The 19,935-nt window shown below is 38.7% G+C and overlaps 2 protein-coding genes across 2 annotated transcripts; one reads left to right on the top strand and one right to left on the bottom strand.

Moving 5' to 3' along the window:
• Positions 1–423: 423 nt before the first annotated feature.
• On the bottom strand, positions 424–18,232 carry LOC134209978 (uncharacterized). The gene is made up of 6 exons (XM_062685996.1): positions 17,847–18,232; positions 17,623–17,789; positions 17,467–17,562; positions 1,053–1,437; positions 829–995; positions 424–768 (listed from the first exon to the last, which is right to left on the bottom strand). The coding sequence occupies exons 1-6, from the start codon at positions 18,193–18,195 to the stop codon at positions 667–669; spliced, it is 1,266 nt and encodes a 421-aa protein (XP_062541980.1). The 5' UTR covers positions 18,196–18,232; the 3' UTR covers positions 424–666.
• Positions 18,233–19,074: 842 nt separating this feature from the next.
• LOC134216959 (protein G12-like) lies at positions 19,075–19,935 on the top strand. The gene is made up of 3 exons (XM_062695718.1): positions 19,075–19,461; positions 19,518–19,684; positions 19,746–19,935. The coding sequence occupies exons 1-3, from the start codon at positions 19,113–19,115 to the stop codon at positions 19,851–19,853; spliced, it is 624 nt and encodes a 207-aa protein (XP_062551702.1). The 5' UTR covers positions 19,075–19,112; the 3' UTR covers positions 19,854–19,935.

Here is a 19,935-nt window from a genome sequence, read left to right as displayed (position 1 = left end):
ATGTAATACCAATCCATATCTATTCCAAATCGAATCCAAACCCAAGCCAAATTCAATCCAATTTCAATCAAAATGCTATCCTGACCCAAACCCAATTTTTTTAATGCCTATGTAAAAAGCAAATAATATACTGGCTGTGCATGTGCTAAGACAAGACAAGACAAGATACCTATGTAAAAAGCAAATAACATTGACGCTTTTCTGAACGCCAGATATATATTGCACACTTCCATGCCCTGTCATAGAACTAAAATTGATGAAATTTTTGTAGAATGCATTTCAACGTGTTTCTTAAGAGAGTGAGGGGAGCATCGCGTGACATTTCACACTGAAATTGAGAATTTCTAGTCCTTGTTACACCTCAGTAAAACGACAAAAAAGTAAGTTCGAAAAAAGACAACCAAACAAAATAATTATCGTGGTAATTTCTCTTATTAATTTTATTATGGCCTTGACGAACTATTTAGTTTTATACACAAAAGCTTGCGACGCCGCAGTCTACTTATTCAACACTAGACTGTCATCGTGACATATTTTGCTTTGCAATGTTCGTTTCCAGCATTAAAATTGAATGCAGGGGCACCAAATGTTTCTGTGCAGGATAGCCGTTTTGAAATTTTGATGTTTAGTATGGTGTTCGACGATTAGGTTTTTCACGAATAACAATTATTCCCAGCCGAAAAATCCAGCAACTAGATCGAAGAAACCATCAACATCGAGCCCATAGTTGCGCAGTTTCTGCAGGAACGCCTGAAGTTCCTTGGAGTTCTGAAATAACAATTCAATCAAGACACTTCCATTCTAGGAATCAATTCATTGCCTACTCACATCATGCAATTCTACGAACTTGTGATAGTCGAGGCTGCGGAGCTTCTCGAAGAATGCCTTGAACTCGGGGCTAGTCTTCAATTTTTCTTCGAACAAAGCTTCAAATTTTTCCAACGGCAACAGAGCGACAGCTTCGTTGAAGAATCCATTCAATCCTCCGGCTTTCACTGGAAATTATTCAAATTGACGAACTGACTAATCAAAAACTTTTTGATATTACTCACAGCTCATGACAGCAGGGCTAACATGATGCAGTCCAAGGAAATCGGCAACGGTGTTCAATGCATCGTACACGGCCAGATCAGCATCCTCCAGGTAGTTCAACACATCCTTGACCTCCGCCAGAGCGAAGACCTGATCCCAAACGGCGGAGAATTCCTCTCCCTGGAGGTATCCGAAGAACTCCTTGAACTCCTTGTCGGTGGTGAGGTACTTCAGGGCCACACCGAGCAGTCCATCGACTGGGACCAAATCTAAGAACTCCTGGAAGTCGTCCTTCAGGGCACGGCTATCCGGGATGGCCGATGCGGTAGCAATAGCCACCAAAGCAGCAAGAACGAAGATGGTTTTCATTGTTGATAGATTGGTCCCAGTTTGGCTGGAATGATACTGATGGATAGAATGGATTTTGTCACCAGCTTTTATACTCGAATTGTAGAAATAAGTCATGTAGAGTGGAAAAAGTGTTTTCAAGTAGAGTGGTTAATCCTAGTACTCAAAAATGAACTTGTTGTCGTCAGCAAGTACTTAAGGTTCGTCAATAAAAGTGCTTCTGTGGATTGCACTTACAACAATCATTAAAATTGTAGACTGATAATAATACTAGCACAGAGGAACAGCTGTCTCTATTAGAACAAAACTCAATCAAAATCATCGTCACGATGACGACTATCGATTATTTATCGCGTCCCGTGAGACTCCTGGATTTTCTTCATTCCAATCAACATATAAAAACTACCAAGTTAGAGTCTAAATAACTTGTTAATTGGAGCTCAAACGTCAAAGTGCATAACGAAGCCGATCTCGGTAGGCTTTCACTGCAAACAGATTTCGTCATGCGAAATTTAGTGAAAATTTGTTTCGAATCACCTGAAAAGAAATTTTTCGAAACACCACATATCCTTAATTGGTATTTCTTTAATTGCGGACCACTAATTGATGCAAAACCCAATTAAAAAGCAACCAAATTTGAAGTGATCGATGAGCTTCACTTTCATTCATCTATGCAGGGGAAATAATCTAGATGAGGAATGATTTCAAAAGGCTTTACTAAACACAGATAGAAAAAGTTGTTGAAATTTACACGAAAGTAATGCACATAAAGGCAATGCCAAAAAGAGCGTAAATTTAAACGATATTTTCACCTGAATGTATGCAATTTGTACTGCATTATGTCACTTTTTATACGAATAAGTGTCATAATGCTATGTACATTGCATACATTTAGGGCGAACTTGTTGGAATTTTTTTCTGTGAAGATTAAGCCCCGCTAATATTAATTTTAATTTAGTTAAATATATGGTGGCGAAATTTAGCACATCAAATTTGGGGATTTCAATTATCGCCACAGGCGAAATTCCATTTATAGTTCTCAAATTTACCTCTGAGTTAATTTTCGCCATCATCAACAACATCGGTTGTCTTCTTCTTATTTTTATTTGGATTTTACAGATTTTGTGCGCGTGCAATACGCGCAATAATTTAATCTCCGGGCGTTAGTGGATTCAATATCCGTTCAAATCACCATTTCAAGAGGACAAGAAAGGGGTGGCGAAAACTAGATCACGGGTGTGGCGAAAATTGAATAAGAATACTTGCTAATTAAACGGCATATTTTTTTTTGCATTTTGTGACAATTTGAGATAAACGTACGTCTAGGGTGGCGAAATATAGTGCTTCCACCCTATCATGAAACTCAACATCAAGTTCTTTTTGCCTTTCTCGTACACTAAGTACGAGTAAAGGCTATATATTCGCTCCAAAAACAACCTCTTTATAGAAGGCCCTGAGACCCCTAGTGTTATACAGTGAACTCTCCCTTACTCGCTATTGAAGGGACCATGGAGTAAGGGAGAATATTTATCACAATAGATCTAATAAATGGTCGCAGTGATTGAAATATCCAACAAGGAAAAAAAGGGAGGATATCGAGTTAGAGAGGTGAATTTTTGAAATTAGTATGGAGAAACTGATCAAAGTAGGATTTACATCGAGAACACATCGGTTTACAGAGCATCGAGTAAGGGAGAGTTTGTTGTATACCAATCGACTCAGATCGACGAATTGAGGTGATGTCTGTGTTTGCGTGTGCATATGTATGTGCGCATCGCATAAAAAAAATGTCACTCATTTTTTGGGCACTTATTCTTAACCGATTTGCTCGTAACAAGTTGCATTCGACGCACAATAGTGCCCTATTGTTTCCTATTGAGCAATTCTCTGTGAAATCATGATTTTTTTCGAGATCTCAATTTTGTGTTTTTTGATTTCTCGCTTAACTTTTCAAAAGGTCCTAAGTAACATTTTTTTCATGAATTAATTTGAATAGCGCAATCAACAGAAAAACATGAAAGCTTTTGATTGCAGTACTCAAATTAAATCATGAAAAAAATGTTACTTAGGTCCTTTTGAAAAGTTAAGCGAGATTTCTCTGAAATTTTGCATACACATTCTTTGTGTTCAAAAGCATAATTTGTAACATTGATTTGCCATTTTGACTCTAGCCTAACTTTTGACAGGGGCCTAAGCAAAACCACCTCGAACACTTTCAAAACAATTTAACTTGGAAACGGCTTGTCCGATCGTTTAGATGTCTTCGGCAAAGTTTTAGGTAATCAATGGGACTATGTGAAAAAAATATACACTGCGAAAACAAATAGCTCAAATATTGAAAATAAAACTTAAAAATCGATTTTCTCAATATTTTTATTTTTTGATATGTTGTAACAGATAATATCGTGGGGGACCGAAATCCGTACAGCACCGAAATCCGTCCACTTCGTGAGATATCAATAAAATAAAGGGGGTTTGAGGGAATTCATTTATGAATCATTTATCTTATCTTGATCTTATGCTTGACAGAAAGTTTTCTGGCCATTGAAATGGAAAGTAGGCTCTGAAGTTAAAATAACATAATTTAAAAACAAATCGGCACCCCACAAACGCGAAGTTTCAGGCGCCATTTTGTTCGCGTGTTGGACGCAATTGTACCGAAAGTGCGTGTGTTTAAATTGCAAATTGCAATCAATAGAGTTAGATCAGCAGCATAAATAACAAAGAGGTCGCTTCTCATGGTGCGTATTACGCTATTCACTGTGTTAGTTTGATCAATTGGTCTGCTTTAATTTAAATATTTCGCTAGAAAATAGCTGTACGGATTATGTTCCTATGATTCGAAGTCCGTCCACGGTGGACGGATTTCAATTCAGGAGGTGTTGATTTTGTTCGTAATTTTATCATATTTTTCATTACTTTCAATGCAATACAGTGGAGCACACAAAAAATAGAAGCCCTCGTGCAGTTAGATCAATGACGAACGTTCTATTTGCATTCGATTTGTATTTTCTAGAGACTTTTACATATACTGAAGTGCTTAAATGTACGGGTTTCGATGCACCACGGTATATGTATTTTTTACACTTTGAGTCATAACGGAGAAATGATGGACAAAAAATTTATAATTATTTTAAATTAGTTTGTTTTTCAAAAATGGTGGAAATATGTTTTTTTTTTTGCTTTTTTATCGACCCAATTTTATGAAAGTACGTTAAATTTCCAATGGAAAAGGTATACAGTATTTTTTCTGAGTGCTACCGTTTTTGAGATACAGCAGTTATAAGATAAAATATACAGATTTTTTTTAAATTTTCAGTCGTTTTCGAATGTTTATCGATTCTATTTAACCTAGAATTAAATTTTACAGAATCATTGATATTTATTAATAAATGCTAGTATTGGACCCTGATATGTGTAAGGACATAAACGGGAACCTTCTTACGAACGAGCGTGAGGTGGTCCAAAGGTGGCGGAAGCACTACGAAGAACACCTGAATGGCGATGTGGCAGACGAAGATGGCGGTATGGTGATGGACCTGGGAGTACGCGCGCAGGACATAATCTTACCGGGTCCGAATCTCCAGGAAATCCAGGAGGAGATCGGCCGGCTGAAAAACAACAAAGCCCCTGGAGTTGACCAACTACCAGGAGAGCTGTTTAAACACGGTGGTGAAGCACTGGCTAGAGCGCTGCACTGGGTGATTACCAAGGTTTGGGAGGATGAGGTTCTGCCGCAGGAGTGGATGGAAGGTGTCGTGTGTCCCATCTACAAAAAGGGCGATAAGCTGGATTGTAGCAACTACCGCGCAATCACATTGCTGGACGCCGCCTACAAGGTACTCGCCCACATTCAGCTTGGTCGTCGACTAACACCAATTGCAAAAGAGTTCGTGGGGCAGTACCAGGTGGGATTTATGGGTGAACGCTCTACCACAGACCAGGTGTTCGCCATACGTCAGGTATTGCAGAAATGCCGCGAATACAACACATCATCAGCCGCACACAACATCAGCCGCATATGATACAATCGATCGGGACCAGCTATGGCAGCTAATGCACGAAAACGGATTTCCGGATAAACTGATACGGTTGATCAAGGCGACGATGGATCGGGTGATGTGCGTAGTTCGAGTTTCAGGGGCAATCTCGAGTCCCTTCGAAACCCGTAGAGGGTTACGGCAAGGTGATGGTCTTTCGTGTCTGCTATTCAACATCGCTTTGGAGGGAGTAATACGAAGGGCAGGGATTGACACGAGTGGTACAATTTTCACGAAGTCCGTCCAGTTATTTGGTTTCGCCGACGACATTGATATCATGGCACGTAATTTTGAGAGGATGGAGGAAGCCTACATCAGACTGAAAAGCGAAGCTAAACGGATTGGACTAGTCATCAACACGTCGAAGACGAAGTACATGATAGGAAGAGGCTCAAGAGAGGTCAATGTAAGCCACCCACCACGAGTTTCTATCGGTGGTGACGAAATCGAGGTGGTTGAAGAATTCGTGTACTTGGGCTCACTGGTGACCGCCGATAACGATACCAGCAGAGAAATTCGGAGACGCACGACGTACGTACTTTGGACTCCGCAAGACGCTCCGATCGAATAGAGTTCGCCGCCGTACCAAACTGACTATCTACAAAACGCTTATAAGACCGGTAGTTCTCTACGGACAAGAGACCTGGACGATGCTCGTGGAGGACCAACGCGCACTTGGAGTTTTCGAAAGGAAAGTGTTGCGTACCATCTATGGTGGGGTACGGATGGCGGACGGTACGTGGAGGAGGCGAATGAACCACGAGTTGCATCAGCTGTTGGGAGAACCATCCATCGTTCACACCGCGAAAATCGGACGACTGCGGTGGGCCGGGCACGTAGCCAGAATGTCGGACAGTAACCCGGTGAAAATGGTTCTCGACAACGATCCGACGGGAACAAGAAGGCGAGGTGCACAGCGGGCAAGGTGGATCGATCAGGTGGAGGACGACTTGCGGACCCTCCGCAGACTGCGTGGTTGGCGAAGTGCAGCCATGGACCGAGCTGAATGGAGAAGTCTTTTATGTGCAGCACAGGCCACTCCGGCCTTAGTCTGATGATAAATAAATAATCGCCAAGTATAATCGCAATACGAATCGTTTGGTCTGGAAGATGTTGAAGCCTATTTGTAATAATGAGTTGTGTAGCTTATTAAAATCTACCGGTAACTTTTCTTTTCCAATTCCCGATAAGTTTTTAAACGGCGACCAAGCTTGTTCTTTTATATACATTTTTATTAAGATGACACTTCAGATGGTGAAGGTGTCTTGAGAACAATGATATATCCCAAAAAATATATTTCAATGGCAGGGATCGTACTTTTCGTTTGATGAGACGAAGTCATGAAATTTTCTGGTCGATGGAGTAGGTCTCGTAGTTTGTGGTAAAAAACATTTTTGACTCACTCCTATTCTCTCTAGAATAAACCTGGGAGATAAACAAAAATCGGCTTTTTTGATGACTTTTTCTCCGTTTTTTTCATTTTTGCTCCTAACTCACTTTTTGCGATTTTTTTTTAAGCAGTTTCAATAAATTGTGTTTTGCCAGGAGTAATTAAAAAAAAAAGTTCCAAGCACGGAAAATATGGATATGTTGTAAGTAAAAATATGGTACAACTTTACCGTCATAGTAGGGGAAACTGGACACACGTGATCCCCGGGGACACATGATCCCCCCCTGTTTTCTCGAAACCTAATAACATTTTTATACCACTGATATGTGTAAACAGATCCGTTAGACAGCTAATTGAATCTGAGTAACATTTGATGTTAGTTCCTTTGAGTATATGGGTTTTAGAAAGGTTTTATTATTTTAGCGTTCTCAATTCTTTTTTTCTGCAAAGATAAAAAGTTTAATAATTTTGAACATATCCAACCAAAACGTGTCAAATTTCTACTGGACGTAGTTTTATTATTGCAGAATTGAATAAGCTCACTAAATTGATTATTGCTCATTTCACACTGAATGGAGAAATAAACCAAGACAAATACTCAACATGGACACACTTGATCCCCCACAGTTTGGACACACTTGATCCCGATATTGCATATATTTAGGCGTTTGTTGGATTCCATTGCATTTGCGTATTATTGTATTACATGCAACTTATTGATTTGTTTAAATTATTTTCTGGTTTAAAAGTTTAAATAGTTTTATTTACTTCCTTCAATTTTATCATTCAAGCATACGTGTTTTTTTAATTGGCCAATAGCCTAATCTTATTACCTAGAACAAAGGTTAGTTAAACATACTTAACTTTGATTAGTTTTATTAAATACGAGTAAATTAATCAACATAAGGTTCAATCTAAGATAAAGGTTTGAAAATATTCAAGGGGTGGTTCACCGGGTATAAAATCAGTACTGTTAGATCCACTATTCAATTTTACTTTTTCTTTCCAATGGGGTAAGTTTATTTAGAATCACTGTTATAATCGTATTTTATCGCAAGTCTTCCTGTCTGTCTTTTCAAAGAACGTTTAACAATAGGCTAATCCTACCGCTTCTATTCAGTATTTTAAATGAAATCCAGTCCAGTACACAATAATAATATACACGTAAATATAATGTTTCTAGCATGCGCGACAGTACCACATTGATGTATGGAGTCACCAGCCTGGTATGATCACGGTCGTGGTATTGATAGTAGTCTGGCGACCGCGATACATCACACCTTTTTTGTTGGTTCCAAAATAGTCACTCAGCGTCCTGCGATATAAACCACTGGGTATGGGTTTTGAAGTGCGGCTAATTTTAAAAATTAGAAACAGGATAGGTAATAAGATTTAAAAACAACAAAGGTATATTTAATATTTATGAATCGATTATCCACTTTTGGTATCATAACTGTATCAGCCACACAGAGAGATCCTCTTGAAAACATCATGTCGTAATATGACATCTGCCTTTCAGTGGAGCGGATTGATTGCATGAATAATCATCAGCATGGCAACTTTGTTGATAATTCTCACTGGTACTCTATTCGGGAATCAAAATACTTGCCTTACTTAATATCAATGTTTTTAATACGATGGACTATAAGGAATTGTTAGGATTTGAAAATTAATTAATTTATCCTTTCATTAGACCTCAACGAACCTAAATATGGTCAGTTCATAATGGGATGAATTCCCCCCGATAAGGGAATCAAGTTTCCCGCAAGTTTTGAAAATGTCTAATTTTCTATCTTTTGGCAATATCGATATTTTGATAACTTTCATGCAAAAAAAATAAATGCTTCCAATGTTGTTTTTGAATAGCTAATTCAATTGCTCATCAAATCCATCTTGAATCGCATAATTTTAAGCATTTTGCATCGAGAAACATCCGAAACAAAAAGTGGGGATCATGTGTGTCCAGTTTCCCCTAGAGTTGACGCTTGTTTGTCATCGCTTTAATCTTTTTCTTTTTCTCGTTCCAGAGAGCGAGTAATGGCGCTTAAACCTAGGCCTATATATACACTAATGTACATGAGTATTTGTCATGTTTTCATAGTCATCTATCTGAATTTATGCGTAAACTTTTGCCCATCAGTGTGAAAGCCAGGGCACTAGACAAAAAACTGTGTCCCATCCCAAGACGTCGAGGACCCAAGGAGTGTACATTAACCTTCTTAGCAAAGTCACTCCCAACGATTCGTCAATCATCTTTCCCCCTGAATGTGAAACGGTTGGTACGGCTGTCCCCGTTTCTTCCTTTCGTAGATTCAAAACTCTTCGTTGATCATGTTATTTATTACTAAATAATCTGATTGCCGGGGAGTTCTGGATTTTCTCCCAAATTGAAGCCTGCACGGTGGGCCTGGCCGTTTTAATACTTGTGTCATATTCATGATATGCAGCAAATATTAATGCAGACAAGAAAATGCTCGGGAATACAACCGACATTTCCAGGATGCTTTTCAATACTGGCTGTGCATGTGCTAAGACAAGACAAGACAAATAAACCCGAGCTGCTGGTTGGCTCTAGAGATCATGTCGTTATAGTGTATGCGAAATGTGAGTGCCGAATCAAGTGTAACACCCAAATCACGAACTTGCGAAACACGAGAGAGAGCCTGATTTGTGATTGAATAATCGTATCTAATGAGCTGTTGTCTACGGTGGAAGGATATGACGTAGCATTTCTGTACGCTCAAAATCAGAAAGTTATTCGAGCACCATTCACACAGGCAGTCAAGAAGTAGCTGTAGCTGATTTTCGCAGTCTTGCAATTTTTTCACAGCCATATATAGCTTTAAGTCATCAGCATAGAATATTCGGCATCCATCTGGAAGCACTGTGGAGAGTTCGTTGATGAAGAGCAGAAATAAAAGCGGACCAAGGTTGCTGCCTTGGGGCACGCCAGATGGGTTAGTGAAAATTTTGGATGTTCCCGTTCCTATCTTCACCACAAGCTGTCGGTTCGTCAAATATGATTTGAGCCAGCAGATGATATTTTGGCCTATGCCAAATTTCTCAAGCCGGGCAAGCAGTATTCCATGATCAACTCGATCGAATGCAGATTTGAAATCGGTGTACACTGTATCGACTTGTGCACCGGAATCCATATTTTGCAAGCATAGTGATAAATTGTGTAAGATTAGTTGCAGTTGACCTTTTAGGATAAAATCCATGCTTATCCGGAAATATATGTGCTTTACACGCCGCAAATAGTATGTCGTTCATGATGATTTCAAAAATTTTGGAACAGGAGCATAGGGATGTGATGCCTCGATAGTTTTCAACGTTTTGCTTATCGTTCTTCTTATGCACTGGAAACATCACAGAAAATTTCCATGATGAGGGAAACTTGCACTGACTTAGCGAATGGTTGAAAAGTATTGTTAACGGTAAAATCAATGCCTCACTACACCTTTTAAAAATGCATTACGGAATGCCATCAGGACTGGCTGAGGAGGAATATTTGAGTTTACAAATGGCTGAACTAACTTGACAAGGAGTTATCTGCAGCTGTCTAAGGGTAGACATAATGCATGGAGCGTATAGACAAGCACGTTCAATTTGCCTCGCTGATGCTTGACATACGTTAATGGCATCCATAAAATGGGCTGCAAATAGATTGCATTTTTCTGCAGCGGTATTGGCGTACTGTTCTCCCAGGAACATCTCAATCGGCAATCAATTCTCTTTTCGCTTAGTGTTAAGGTGATTATACAATCAAGCCATGTGATGAATTTCAAAAAAAAAATTTAAAAAAAATTGTAACATTTATGCAAGGAGAAAACTGATCTTGGGTTGAACTAAAATATACCTTGGTTTGAGACCGCATCGTGATTTCGTGCTGTGCGGTTCTTTCTCTCTTTGCGGAAGGAAGTTTTTAATACTACCCGAAGCTATTTTATTTTCCACAGTGCTTCTCAGCGCTATTTGTACCTAATGATCCCTTCACGATCTTTGCTTGGACCCGTGCATTCTTTTTACGTTGGACCCGTTTGCGGAAGTAAAATTTCGACAAGCGGAGGTAATCCTGCAAGGATACCGTTCTGGAAAAAAAAAACTTTTAGAAGGTCACATCTCCACGCTCAGTGAAGAGCATTAATAAAAACAAGAGGAAGGGGGAATCTCTGAATTCTTCACTTCCTTCTAAGTAACAAGGTTTCAAGACCGCCCTGCCAAAGCGCGGAAAAAATAGAAGGAAGCTGGAGACTTCAGATATTCCTTCTAACTCTAATATCGGAAATAATTCTTCTCCAATCGAACTGAGCAATCAGTTTGATTTGATTAATGATGAAATTGAGCAAAACGAATATACCTCTAGCCCAGGTGATTCGATTCATGCGAAGAAACAAATCTTCTTCTTATTGGCATTACATTCCCACACTGGGACAGAGCCGCCTCGCAGCTTAGTGTTCATTAAGCACTTCCACAGTTATTAACTGCGAGGTTTCTAAGCCAGGTTACCATTTTTGCATTCGTATATCATGAGGCTAGCACGATGATACTTTTATGCCCAAGGAAGTCGAGACAATTTCTAATCCGAAAATTGCCTAGACCGGTACTGGGAATCGAACCCAGCCACCCTCAGCATGGTCTTGCTTTGTAGCCGCGCGTCTTACCGCACGGCTAAGGAGGGCCGGAGAAGGGAGGAGAAACAAAGGATTCCGCCAATTGTGGTATCTGTTGCCGAGTTTTCTGGCTTCCGGAATGAGATTTTGAGTAACCTTCAGGGGATCAAGGTTTCATTTCAGATTGCTAGGAAGGGTGACTGCCGCGTTTTGCCGGGATCGTTTGACGATCGCAAACGTCTTCTTCACTATTTAACTGAGAAGCGCCATAAATTCTTCACATACGACGATAAAACTGAGCGATTGTTCAAAGTCGTCTTGAAAGGTCTCCCCAGTGATGACAAATCACTGGATGAGATTAAAATTGAAAATTCTCAATTACTTGGATTTTCACCAGTCCAAGTAATTAAGATGAAAAAGAAATCCCACTCTGGTACTTCCCAGAGGGGCATTTCTCAAGAATTTTATTTAGTTCATTTTAACAAAAGTGAACTAAATAATATGAAAAGTTTGGAAAAGGCCTGTATTATGTCCCTTGTCCGTGTTACATGGGAACATTTCCGCAGGCCTGGGGGAAATTTCCAAAACCCCACACAGTGACGTAAGTACCAAAAGTGGGGTCACGGAACCAAACATTGTCACATGGATGCTAAATGCATGATTTGTGGTGGAACCTCTCACGCCAAGGACGCATATCCTGTGAGAGAAGATTCCAATAAATTAAAATGTGTCAATTGTGGGGGCAATTCATAAATCCAATTTCTGGGAATGCCCTTCACGCAAAAAAGTTTTGAATTCCGGAGCAAAATTGATGACGGGAAATTCCAAGCGGATTCCAGAGTCGACGGGTAGAAATTTTTCAAACGCTCAAATTTCGAAACCGGTCACCGGTCGAGCAATTCATACCCACCACAATTCACAAACAAATTTTGCCGCTCGTCAACGGGTAGCAAGCACTTCAGTAAATTCCAATTTTTCCAATGTACCTACGTATGCAAACATCGCTGCTGGTAGACAAAATTTCTCTTCTCAAAATGAGGTTTATACCCATGTCCCAACGGAAAATAACGGTCATGTTGCCGATTCAGGTAGCATGACTGCTTCCGATTTTGATTTTTAACTGAACAATTGCATCACATGATTGATGCAATGTTCAAAGCAAATACCATTCCTGAAGCTGTTCAGGTTGGTATAAAGTACACACAAAAAATTGTTATCGGACTCCGTTTTAATGGATCTAAATAATTGTGTGAAAGTTCTAAATTGGAATGCCCGCTCTCTAAAGGGTAAGGAAGATGAATTATTCAACTTCTTAACAGTTCATAATGTGCATATTGCCATTATAACTGAAACGTATTTGAAGCCCGGACTCTCCATTAAAAGAGATCCAAATTATTTTATCTACAGAAATGATCGTCTTGACAGCGCCTGTTGTGGGGTCGCCATTGTCATTAATAGACGTATCAAACATAAATTATTTTCTTCGTTTGAAACCAAAGTTTTTGAAACCTTGGGAGTTTCTGTTGAAACAAATTTTGGTCAATTTTCCTTCATTGCAGCCTATTTGCCTTTTCAATGCAATGGGCAGCAAAAGAATTTGTTGAAAGCTGATCTTCAAATTCTGACTCGCAACAAATCAAAATTCTTCGTAATTGGTGACTTCAATGCCAAACACCGTTCATGGAATAATGCTCAAAGCAATTCCAACGGCAACATTTTATTTGAAGATTGTTCTGCGGGATATTATACTATTCAATATCCCAATGGCCCTACTTGTTTTTCTTCCAGTCGAAATCCTTCTACAATTGATTTAGTTTTAACGGATTCTAGTCAGCTTTGTGGCCAATTGGTAACTCATGCTGACTTTGACTCTGATCACCTTCCTGTGACGTTTGAAATCTCACAAGAAGCCATTTATAATCCAATCAGCTCTACTTTTAATTATCATAGAGCTGATTGGGATTTACATAAAACGTATATCGATAGGAATTTTGATGTTGATATTCCTCTCGATACCAAAAGTGATATTGATAATGCTCTCGTATCTTTGACAAATTTAATTGTCGAAGCCAGAGGCATTGCAATTCCGAAATGTGAAGTTAAATTCAACTCCATTATTATTGACGACGATCTTCAGCTACTGATCCGTTTTAAAAATGTGAGGCGAAGGCAATATCAAATAACTCGCGATCCCGCGTTGAAAGTTATTTGGCGAGATTTGCAAAATGAAATTAAAAAACGTTTCGCTATTCTGAGAAATACCAACTTTGAGAATAATGTCTCGAAGTTGGATCCCAGTTCGAAACCCTTTTGGAAATTAACGAAAATTCTTTAAAAAAAAACCTCAAAAGCCAATTCCAGCGCTTAAAGAGGGAAATAAAATTTTATTAACAAATGGCAAAAAGGCTCAAAAACTTGCTCAGCAGTTCGAGAGTGCCCATAATTTTAGTCTAGGTCTCACTAGTCCAATTGAGGATCAGGTTACACGGAGCTTCGAAGACATTCTCAATCAAGAGAATGTTTTTGACCCTTCGTTGGGAACTAATATGGATGAAGTGAGATCTATTACTAGAAAATTTAAAAATATGAAAGCACCGGGTGATGATGATATTTTCTACATACTTATCTAAAACTTCCTGAGAGCTCTTTATCCTTTTGGTTAATTTATTTAACAAATGTTTTCGATTGGCATACTTCCCAGATAAATGGAAAAACGCCAAAGTTGTTCCAATTTTGAAGCCGGACAAAATCCAGCTGAGGCTTCTAGTTATCCTTAATCAGTTTGCTTTCTTCAATAAGCAAACTGTGTGAAAAGATTATTTTAAATAGAATGATGGTTCATATTAATGTCCATTCTATTATTGCTCATAAGCAATTTGGTTTTCGCCATGGGCATTCAACCACTCATCAGTTATTAAGAGTTACGAATTTAATTCGGCTCAACAAATCTGAAGGATATTCGACTGGAGTTGCTCTTCTTGATATACAGAAAGCATTTGACAGTGTTTGGCATGAAGGTTTGATTGTAAAATTGATGAATTTTAATTTTCCTCTGTACATTATTAAACTGATCCAAAATTATTTATCAGATCGCTCACTGCAGGTAAACTATCAGAATTCTAAATCTGATAGATTACCTGTAACAGCTGGTGTTCCCCAAGGCAGCATACTGGGGCCCATTTTGTATAACATTTTTACTTCTGACTTACCTGATTTACCACCAGGGTGTCAAAAATCTTTGTTTGCAGATGACACAGGTCTCTCAGCCAAAGGGCGAAGTCTTCGTGTCATTTGTAGTAGATTGCAAAAAGTTTGGATATTTTCTCCACTTACTTGCAAAATGGAAAATTTCCCCGAATGCTTCCAAAACTCAGCTTATAATTTTCCCACATAAGCCGAGAGCTTCTTATTTGAAACCTTCTAGCAGACATATTGTCACTATGAATGGGGTTCCAATTAATTGGTCTAGCGAAGCTAAATATTTAGGACTTCTGCTAGATCAAAAATTAACTTTTAAAAATCACATTGAAGGCCTTCAAGCCAAATGTAACAAATATATTAAGTGTCTATATCCACTTATAAACAGAAAATCAAAACTTTGTCTTAAGAACAAACTTTTGATTTACAAACAAATTGTTAGACCTGCCATGTTGTATGCTGTGCCAATATGGGCTAGTTGCTGCAATACCAGAAAGAAGGCACTCCAGAGGATTCAAAATAAAATTTTGAAAATGATTCTGAAGTTGCCTCCGTGGTATAGTACCAATGAACTTCATAGAATTTCTAATATTGAGACATTGCAACAAATGTCCATCAAACTAATTTCCAATTTTAGACAAAAATCGTTGCAATCTTCTATTGCAACGATTAACTCCTTGTACCATTAGTATAAAATAGGTTAAGTTTAGTTTAAGTTGAAAACATTGTAATTCCTACATGGTTCAATTCAACCAGAGGAAAATTCTAACTGCCAGAGGCAATTGAAATGTATTAATAATAACTAAAAATATAACATAGCAAATAAGGATGATAGTGTTAAGAAAACACGGAACACCTAGTCTAAGAGATGAATGCATGTATTAGATAATTAGCAAATAAAATTAGTTTAAAAAAAAAAATACCTTGGTTTGAACTTGTTATTACAACCAAATCCGCATTGCAAGCACCTGGCGGAAATAATTTGATCACATTTTGACACGTTTCAAGTTACTTGTGGATTTTTACAGTATTCCATACATGAACTTAGTTATATAATGATTAGGGTTTTTTGGAGAGGTTAATCATAAGAGAGTAAAAAGAAGAAAGATTATGAACTAACCTTTCATGTTGAGTAAAGTTCGCTGCAAAAACATGTTTCTATGCATAATTATAATCAACGACACGCCAAACGCCTTCATTTTGGTTAAAACCATGGTTGGATAGCCTACACTCACCCTATTCCACCATGGTACAACCACAGACAAACATACATAACACTTGTGAAATTTTCATCGTTCACTGATTTACTGGCCAATTTAAATAATCATTAGTTGGCCAATCGATCACTCGTGGCGCGCGCATCGGATTCGCTCGAGTTTGACGTTTGCTCACTACCGCCACCTGGTTCGCGGTTTTCCCAACTTAGTGGAATCAACAGATGTAGCTAGTGTTTGTAGGACGATGAACTTGACGAGTAAATGTTCAATGTGTTATGTCTGTTTGTCTGTGGTACAACGTTCGCGTTCATTTCTCTTCCGTTTACTTCAACGCGAATTGAGCAGGTAGGAAAAGACAAAGCTGGTACAGCCGTACGCACAGTAGGACCAATCTTCAGAAAGACGGTCAAAAGCCACTTTTTCAAAGTGATCTAAATTAATAACTTGGGTCACGGGTTGTTACTAGAATACTTGACGATGATGTCAACACTGCTTTGAATCATTTTAATCGAATGGATCTTACCTTTACAGTCAATACAAATTAAGCATGTTGTCGATTTTTGATTCTGTTAAATCTTGTAACATTTATTAACTGAACCTGGAACATGATAACAGATTACGTGTGGTTATTAGAAGTTGATCGATCGAAAAAAAGGAGGAGAACTCAACATAGAATGAAAAAAAAATTGGATATTTTATTAAAAGTTGAATGAAACATATATTTACAAACTGACTAGTATCTATACTCCATACAACATTTTCATATCCCAGTTCCTCTGGCCGCATGTTGTTGAATTTTTGGTGGCTTCAAACTGGTGGTGATGGCGTTTGCATGCAAGTTTTTGAAATGGACTTGCATGGAATATTTTAAAATTGAATTCACTGAACTTAATTTTAAGGAATACCGAATAGAAAACAATTGCAACGTGCAAATCTGATGAAAATTCATTAGATCATATGTGCTTATACCGTTTCGGGTATTGATTGACCTAAAATTATGTTTATAAACTACATGCCAGTCTTTCGAAAAATGCCAATTTCTTCGTACTAGCGGTATTCATCTAGCTATATCTCAAAATTTGGACGTGTTAGAGCATATCTGAGGACAGATTCGGATTCAGCGAGCCAAAATCTACTGAAGACACATCAATTGGTTCTGAGGACCCGCAAAAGGTTAAATTTTGTTCCCCTGTGTAACCAGAAGTTCAAATGAAAAATGAACCCCGTTAATTTGAATGAGGTACCGTTCAAATTATCGGGGGTCCACGGTAATTGATGATTTTTTGTAGAACGCCATTCAACGTGTATCTAAACTCTAAAGAGAGTGAGGAGGACATTTATGAAATAAATACCTAGACGTCAAAAGGGTATGTTCGAAAAAAAAGACATTCAATCAAAGTTATTAATGTTATTTTTCTTATTAATTTTATTATGGACTTGACGAACTTATTGGGTTTGTACACACTCGACACTAGACTGCTGTCATCGTAACATCTTTAGCTTTGTAATGTTTGTTTCCATAGTTAAACTTGAATGCAGCGCCACTAAACGACTATGTACGCGATAGTCGTTTTAAAATTTAGATTTTTAGTTTGACGCATGAAGATTAGCATTTCAACGAATTATTCCCAGCCGAAGAATCCAGCAACTAGATCGAAGAAACCATCAACATCGAGCCCATAGTTGCGCAGTTTCTGCAGGAACGCCTGAAGTTCCTTGGAGTTCTGAAATAACAATTCAATCAAGACACTTCCATTCTAGTAATCAATTCATTGCCTACTCACATCATGCAATTCTACGAACTTAAGGTAATCGAGTTTGCGCAGCTTTTCGAAGAATGCCTTGAACTCGGGGCTGGTCTTCAATTTTTCTTCGAACAAAGCTTCGAATTTTTCCAACGGCAACAGAGCGACAGCTTCGTTGAAGAATCCATTCAGTCCTCCGGCTTTCACTGGAAATTATTCAAATTGACGAACTGACTAATCAAAAACTTTTTGATATTACTCACAGCTCATGACAGCAGGGCTAACATGATGCAGTCCAAGGAAATCGGCAACGGTGTTCAATGCATCGTACACGGCCAGATCAGCATCCTCCAGGTAGTTCAACACATCCTTGACCTCCGCCAGAGCGAAGACCTGATCCCAAACGGCGGAGAATTCCTCTCCCTGGAGGTATCCGAAGAACTCCTTGAACTCCTTGTCGGTGGTGAGGTACTTCAGGGCCACACCGAGCAGTCCATCGACTGGGACCAAATCTAAGAACTCCTGGAAATCGTCCTTCAGGGCACGGCTATCCGGGATGGCTGATGCGGTAGCAATAGCCACCAAAGCAGCAAGAACGAAGATGGTTTTCATTGTTGATAGATTGGTCCCTGTTCAGCTGGAATGATACTGATGGATGGAATGAGTTTCGTCACCAGCTTTATACTCGATTTGTAGACATCAGTCGTGTAGAATGGTTAATCCTAGTACTCAAAAATGAATTTGTTGTCATCAGCAAGTACTTGAGGTTTATCAGTAAAAGTGCTTCTGTGGATTTTACTTACAAGAACCATTAAAATTGTCGACTGATAAGAATACAAGTTTTGTCCACTATTCCTGGCCGATATTTTGTGTATATTTAACTTATACATTAAATATGATTTCAATTCAACAAGAATCAGTACCTTCAATCTTTTTCTTCGTCATTTATAAATAACTAGCAAAGCACGGCGTCTAAAGGCTAGACAAATTCTATGATAATACTTATAATATACACCCCTAGTAGCACACATATTCCCAATAGGTTACTGCTACTCATATATGACTTGATACAATCACAATCAAGTTGCTGCAACCATTTTCATCTGACTTGTGCTGCTCGGAGCCTACGGAGCCTGTTTTTTACACGGTTTGGTCTTTGTCAATTAAGACTTATAGCGTCAATAAAACAATAAGTTAACCCACGAAAAAAAAATCACAAAAATTAATAAATAATCAGGTGTTTGAAAAGCTATGAAAAGCTGAAAGGTTAATCGAGAGATTGATCGATTCCGACCGCTTAAAGAAACCTGGCTGTACTAGAAAACAATGCCTACATATATCAAAAGCACTTAATTTGAAAATTTACCACAATTGCGTTACTAATGAAACGTTTTCAAGTGTCCGACTCAACCACTTGATACATTCACATCAACCAGAATGCACTACAGAGTATAAAAGCATTTGATCACTCCAAATCTAAACATCAGTTGCTCTTCAATTGAATAACCGAAGCATCCAATCTACAAAATATGAAGACCATCTTTGTTCTTGCTGCTTTGGTAGCTTTCGCTACCGCCTCAGCCATCCCGGATAGCCGTGCCCTGAAGGACGACTTCCAGGAGTTCTTAGATCTGGTCCCGGTCGATGGACTGCTCAGCGTGGCCTTGAAGTACCTCACCACCGACAAGGAGTTCAAGGAGTTCTTCGGATACCTCCAGGGAGAGGAATTCTCCGCCGTTTGGGATCAGGTCTTCGCTCTGGCGGAGGTCAAGGATGTGTTGAACTACCTGGAGGATGCTGATCTGGCCGTGTACGATGCATTAAACACCGTTGCCGATTTCCTGGGCCTAAATCATGTAAACCCAGCCATCATGAGCTGTAAGTTGTTCAATGTGGTTTAAATTTATAAATTAATTAATTTTATGTAATCTTAGTCAAAGCCGGAGGATTGAATGGATTCTTCAACGAAGCTGTTGGCCTCTTGCCTCTGGATAAGTTCGAAGCTCTATTTGAAGAGAAATTGAAGACTAGCCCTGAGTTCAAAGCATTCTTCGAGAAGCTGCGCAACCTCGATTACCACAAATTTGAAGAACTGCACAATGTAAGTTAATCATATTATGGTTCTTATTGTTAAAGTTATTCACCCGAATATTTATTCGCAGAACTCCAAGGAACTCCAGGCATTTTTGCAGAAGCTACGAAACTACGGACTCGATGTTGATGGTTTCTTTGATCTCGTTGCCGGATTTTTCGGATGGGGAAGATATTAAACTGTGATAAATATGCTTTACCAGATCAAATACAGCTTTTAAGTAGTTTGATACTTAAGAATGTGATTAAAATCAGTATATA

The sequence above is a fragment of the Armigeres subalbatus genome, chromosome 2 (genome assembly GCF_024139115.2).
Source record: "Armigeres subalbatus isolate Guangzhou_Male chromosome 2, GZ_Asu_2, whole genome shotgun sequence".
NCBI lineage: Eukaryota > Metazoa > Arthropoda > Insecta > Diptera > Culicidae > Armigeres > Armigeres subalbatus.
The sequence above is the reverse complement of the archived record's forward strand: the minus strand, read 5'-3'. Positions and strand labels throughout refer to the sequence as shown.

Coding starts and splice junctions, on each gene's coding strand:
- LOC134209978 (XM_062685996.1), bottom strand. CDS start 18,195: ATGAAAACCATCTTCGTTCTTGCTGCTTTGGTGGCTATTGCTACCGCA. Junction 17,790..17,846: donor TAGCCCTGCTGTCATGAGCT/GTGAGTAATATC, acceptor AATAATTTCCAG/TGAAAGCCGGAGGACTGAAT. Junction 17,563..17,622: donor AGTTCGTAGAATTGCATGAT/GTGAGTAGGCAA, acceptor TTGTTATTTCAG/AACTCCAAGGAACTTCAGGC.
- LOC134216959 (XM_062695718.1), top strand. CDS start 19,113: ATGAAGACCATCTTTGTTCTTGCTGCTTTGGTAGCTTTCGCTACCGCC. Junction 19,462..19,517: donor AAACCCAGCCATCATGAGCT/GTAAGTTGTTCA, acceptor ATGTAATCTTAG/TCAAAGCCGGAGGATTGAAT. Junction 19,685..19,745: donor AATTTGAAGAACTGCACAAT/GTAAGTTAATCA, acceptor ATTTATTCGCAG/AACTCCAAGGAACTCCAGGC.